This window comes from Mandrillus leucophaeus, unplaced genomic scaffold (assembly GCF_000951045.1).
Source record: "Mandrillus leucophaeus isolate KB7577 unplaced genomic scaffold, Mleu.le_1.0 Scaffold111, whole genome shotgun sequence".
In the NCBI taxonomy this organism is placed as follows: Eukaryota; Metazoa; Chordata; class Mammalia; order Primates; family Cercopithecidae; genus Mandrillus; species Mandrillus leucophaeus.
The window spans coordinates 1,750,378-1,756,257 of NW_012099321.1; the positions used below are offsets into that span (position 1 = coordinate 1,750,378).

The following is a 5,880-nucleotide window of genomic DNA, read 5'->3' on the forward strand; positions in this document are numbered from 1 at the left end:
TATAAGTTTATTTAGGTTTTAATTCTAGGTCCCTCGCTGAAAGACCAAAAAAAAAAAAAAAAAAAAAAAGTCAAAACAATTCAGAGGCATTGGTTCCATATATTTGCTTTAACAACGCACGTCTCTCCTGGCTAGGTAAAGAAAAATAAATAATTCTTCAAGCGTTAGAGTATAAAACAATTCCTTGAAGCATATGTTACCCAGTAGCAGCCAGCAGTGAACTATTGCTTGCAGAAATATAGCCACCTAAGTATTTCCAGACAACAAGAACACAATCCAAACTGCCTTTGAGCAGCAATACTTGTAAAGTTTTGAGCAGTTTGATCTGTTACCCACTCAAAATCTCCATGCCTTGACAGTCAAACTAGAAGCATCAAATATTAGAGGCCAGGTGGATTTCATTTCTATGTGTTTATGAATTATGGAGAAGCTGGAGGAGGAAGGGCTGCTCCTGTGTGACAGGTGGTCCTGCCTGAAAACCAGAGAGATCTCAGCTAAACTCTAGGGCTCTCCTTAGGTGACAAGGGCCCCTCTCATCCTTCTTCACTTGAAGACCCTGTTATCAGTTCAGCAGCCTGAGTGACTTTATATTTTTGTGTTCTGTTCAGAATTTTATTTTGCAAATGTGCTCCCTGGATTTCTACTCCTTGGATTCCTGGCATAATGCATTGCATATTATTATGTTGGACAATATAACAATCTCTATGATCCACATGTAGCATATTTTAAAAGTGATATGAGGCTAGTGGATATCACAGCAAAATTCAGACTTTCCAAACAAGTATATGTAACTGGGCGAGTTTTAAAGCTGTGTCTCTCAACCTCTAATGTGTATGTGAATCAAGCAGAGAATCTTGTACCAATGCAGATTGAGAGATCGGGGCAGGGACTGGGATGCTGCATTTCGAATACGTTCTCGGGTAACACCATTCCTTCTGGTCCATGAGCCACACTTTGTGTAGCAACATCTTAGAGGATGAGGTGTTTATGTTGTTCTGGAATCTGTTAGACCCAACAGCTCTTTGTCTTTCTTCCTCTAGTAACTCAGTGAAGTTTTCCAAACTGTTGTCAATAGTTCTCAGTACCTGGTTCACAGCTGCAGGATTCATTCACCTGGTAAGCATCTCATCACAATTCCTAGTGGTGTCTGTTGTTACCAGCATCCGTTTTTTGAAAAATGGAAGGGAACCTGCTGAGCCCCTGTCTCCACCACTGTAAGCCAGTTAGAGGTGTGTCTTTCTACTTCCCATTTTCAGGTTTTCTTTACCCTCATATTCTCACAAATATGCATATCCTACAATCAAGGTGTCTCTGTTTCCTCTTTCAACTTTCAAAACCTACTCTTAGGGAAAGACCCAGTAAGCTCCAAAAGTATCAGCAATAAGTAAAATGTATCACTGTATCTTCATAAGAGTTCTAGCATTAAAAAAAATTAAAAAGTGAAGGAAATGAAGCCAGTTACAGGATTTCAGACTTATAAATGCTGGAGACATATGAGGGAGGAGTTACTATTGCAAAGGGGAGTTTGGGGGCTTTTTTGATCCTTCTGAAATCAATCTGTAAACCTAACTGCCTCCTTTGCCTATAGGAAAGGCTGGTTCTTATCCCACGTAATAAGAAATCTAGGAAATGGATCTCAACCATAGGAAAGGAACTCCTGGACCTTACTTTTTGAGGACAGTTGAGGAGCAGTCATTAGCAAATACAGAAATTGATGGGAAATGTTAAAAGCCTGCAAAAGCCTTTGAGATAAACAAAACAGAATTCATAACAGGTCTTTTTTATCTGAGCCCTTCTCTCAAAATTAATGTAAGACAATAACAATTTAAAAATACATTAAAAAGTTACCATTGTTCGATTCAACAAGAAAAATGTCAAATGCAAACAAGGATATGAACCTTCAAGAAATCTGAAGCTCTCTACGTCCTCCGCAGCACTCAGGAAGGAAAGAGATTGTCCTGAAGTGTCACAGCAGTAAAGGCTGATTCCTGGATTTAGAGAATTGAACCTTCGAGTCCTGGACCCACCAGGGGACAAGTAGACATTAGTGTCCCTTTAGAAACCTCGTGGCCACCACAGGATGCTAAAGGAAAAGTCATTAGGGCTTTTTTCTTTTTCCTTTAATAGCTGTTTCAATGAGAAGCTCGAAGCCTAAATGTGGCCTACAAGCATATTATTATATTTGACCTAATTATGTTTCAATTTTTTGTTTGCTGTTTTTTGTCACTTGCTGACTTTTATGAAGAGCTCAGATAAAAATCAGAATTTCTGAATTCTTCAGGAAAATATAAGGTTCTAATAATCCCACTCTCCCAAGGCCACCAACAGCTATAGCTGAAGAATAGCTTCATATCACAAGGTCAAGAGATCGAGACCATCCTGGCCAACATAGTGAAACCCCATCTCTACTAAAAATACAAAAATTAGCCAGGCGTGGTGGCATGCGTCTATAGTTCCAGCTACTCAGGAGGTAGAGGCAGGAGAATTGATTGAACCCAGTAGGCACAGGTTGCAGTGAGCCGAGATCGTGCCACTGCACTCCAGCCTGGCAGCAGAGCGAGACTCCATCAAAAAAAAAAAAAATCTTCTCCCTATGTACAGCAGGTGCTCTTGGGTTTAACACAGTCTCTGCCAGGCCTACTTGAATCATTGTAGTTTTGCTCCACTTCTCTAAGGATGTGAGCTTGTTTTCCTGCTGGACATCTGGTCTCCCAGGAAAGGAGACCTCCAGCAAGGAAGTAAGCACAGAAAAAAGGAGAAGCAATCAGATGACATGTGAATTAAATGGTGCCACTTTGAGCCATACCAATTTCTAGAACATTAAAAACCTAGAAGAACTATATCCCAGAGCAAAGAGGATAGCAGATTTTATTGAGGGGATATTTGAAATGACAAGCCAAAATAAAAGCTATGGTTATCCTAACTCACCATCTTCCCATTCTCATACTATCCTTCAGCTGAAAGATGATATCATTCAAAGATTAATATTAACTAGAAATGAATCAATATGGCACCTGTGCCTAAATTCTGCTAAAAACAACAAGAAGGTGTATTGGAAAGCGAGAGAAACATTAGCATAATAGAAGTTACAAAATAAAACAGTTATGAGAGCAACAATTAAGATAATTTGCCCAAGGGAACAAAGGAAAAGTTAAGGAAAAAAGCCCTTTATATTTAAAAAAATAAATAATTTTTTTAGAAAAACTGAAAATGATCCTTCACAGAATATTTATACGGTTTTAACTGAGGGATTATTAAACAATAGAAGTAATTGAAAGTGGGCTAAAAGACATCAGAGAAAAATAACAAGAAGAGTATTAGAGCTAAAAACCACATTAGAGGGAACCAAAATGTAATACATTTGACAAAATCACATTCAGAAACATGATGGACAGGACTGGAGCAAAAATCTTGACATGGAAAATAACAAAGATACTCAAATGGTTGTAAAAAAGAAACGTGAAAGTGGGACAATATTGATTTAACCTACTGTAAATATCATTAGGGTATTACAGAAAATAATAAATGGTGCCAGAAAAGTGTTTTAAAATAAGGTGTTGAATCTGAAGATTAAAGGATAGACTGTATTCCAGGAAAGATAATTCTAAGATATTAATTCTAATCATATATTGGAGCAGTTACAGACATTCAGGGATAAAAAGATAATCCAAGCAGAACAAAACAAGATTTATACAGGGGGGAACCAATGAGACTAGCTTCAGGTTTCTTGGCAATATAGATCAATACCAGAAGATGATACAGCAGTGTCTATAAAGTTTGCATAAAAGAAAGTGTAACCTGTCTTGTCATTTTAAGCATGCAAGGGGTAACGCACCAGTGAGCTTCTTTTGAATCTGTACTAATAGCTTAATGATAAAATTCAGCCACATAGGAGATTAATGAAAAGAGAATTCAAGAATGGGGAAGCCATGGTAAGAAGTAGTGGTAGTGGCTGGGCACGGTGGCTCACGGTTTTAATCTCAGCCCTTTGGGAGGCCACGGCAGGCACATCATTGGAGGTCAGGGGTTCGAGACCAGCTTGGCCAACATGGTGAAACCTCGTCTCTACTAAAAATACAAAAATTAGTTGGGTATGATGGCAGGTGCCTATAATCCCAGCTACTTGGGAGGCTGAGGCAAGTGCATCACTGGGGGGCAGGAGTTCGAGACCAGCCTGGCTAATGAAGCCTCGTCTCTACTAAAAATACAAAAAAATTAGCTGTGCATGGTGGCATGCACATGTAATCCCAGCTACTCGAGAGACTGAGGCAGGAGAATCACTTGAATCTGAGAGATGGAGGTTGCAGTGAGCTGAGATCATGCCACTGCACTCCAGCCTGGGTGACAGAGTGAGAATCCATCTCAAAACAACAACAACAACAAAAAAACCATGATATTTTGGTCAGGCCCCTTGGCTCATGCCTATAATCCCAGCGCTTTGGGAGGCCAAGGAGGGGCGGATCACCTGAGGTTGGGAGTTCAAGACCAGCCTGGCCAACATGGGAAAACCCTGTCTCTACTAAAAATAGATAAATTAATCAGGTGTGGTGGCAGGCACCTGTATCCTAGCTACTTGGGAGGCTGAGGCAAGAGAATTGCTTGAGCCCAGGAAGTGGAGGTTGCAGTGAGCTGAGATCATGCCACTGCACTCCAGCCTGAGTGACAGAGCAAGACTTCTCTCAAAAACAAAACAAAAAAGTAGTGGTAGTGATTACTGAACGGATATAAAATAGAGCTAAGACATAATCAAGGTAATTATCACTACAAAATAGAATGTAGATGCACAAAGTAAAAGTAATATAGCTAATATAAATGTTGATGGGCAGGTAAGAGAAGATGAGAGAATGTCCTCATATTCTTCTTCCTAGTGTGTCTCATCTAAAGTTGAAACGGAGTTTAAAATAATAAGAATTCAGTTTTGAAATATGCGGTTAAAGTAGATAATGATTCAGTCTGTTAACATTAGTCCGTAATACTTTACCTTAACTGTATTTCCCACCTTGGACTGATGGGTCAATGCTAACATGGTTAAGAGGAAGAACAATGTGAATAAGTAGACCCACAGAAGGCTGCCAACTCCCTTCTTCCATAAACTAGAGAGATACTGAGGAAGTGGAAAGGGATTTGAAACACCAAATTATTACTCCCAGGGACAATGAGTTAAACTTCAAAGCCTTCTTTAAAAAATTGTAAAGGGTACTTCCAGATTAAAATAAATTTAGTTTTACTTTGTACGTATTGTGCAGGGATAATATTGAATCCCTGTACTACGAGTTGTAAGAGACACTATGGGATTTTAGCTTAAAGGGAACTGTGCCAATAAATATGAATGATTTAAATCTGTGTGACTTAAATTTGGTTTTCTTGTAATGTACGTCTTGGAAAATAGTGAAGACTCCAGAAGTCAGTGACTTTGCAACAGTATCCACTATCAGCCATAAGACTTATGAACAGACATAAAATCCCATTCTTACTTTGGAGTGGAGTATTATAGGGGTCCACACTCTTAACCTATTCATTAAATTTAAGAAAGGGTCAGCACTTGGCACATCACTTTTAAAAAGGGAACAAATATCTGAGCAAACTGCATGGTTTCTAATTTCCATCCTAGTTCTTAAAAACAAAACAAAAAGCCCACTTTCCCCAGTTAGACATCTCTAAGATTTTATCATCTTTTGTGTGAAATAGAAATGGAAACATCTAGAAAATATGTGAGGTGAGGAGAAAAAAAGGTCTAAAAAGAAAAAACAAAAAAATTGTATTATAAACTATATATGTATAAATGTATGTTATATATAATATGTTACATAATATTTTACACATATTTATAATAAATTTATATATGATATAAATGTCTAAGTTACTTCATTTATCTAATAT

General features: G+C 38.2%; 1 protein-coding gene across 1 annotated transcript in view; it reads left to right on the forward strand.

The window, feature by feature from the left end:
* The window catches only part of KCNU1 (potassium channel, subfamily U, member 1), a 186,527-nt gene that overhangs the window by 31,478 nt on the left and 149,169 nt on the right, over window positions 1-5,880 (forward strand). The window contains exon 7 of the mRNA XM_011993021.1: window positions 1,041-1,116. Coding sequence (XP_011848411.1) covers window positions 1,041-1,116 — 76 coding nt within the window. The remainder of the gene's footprint in view (window positions 1-1,040; window positions 1,117-5,880) is intronic.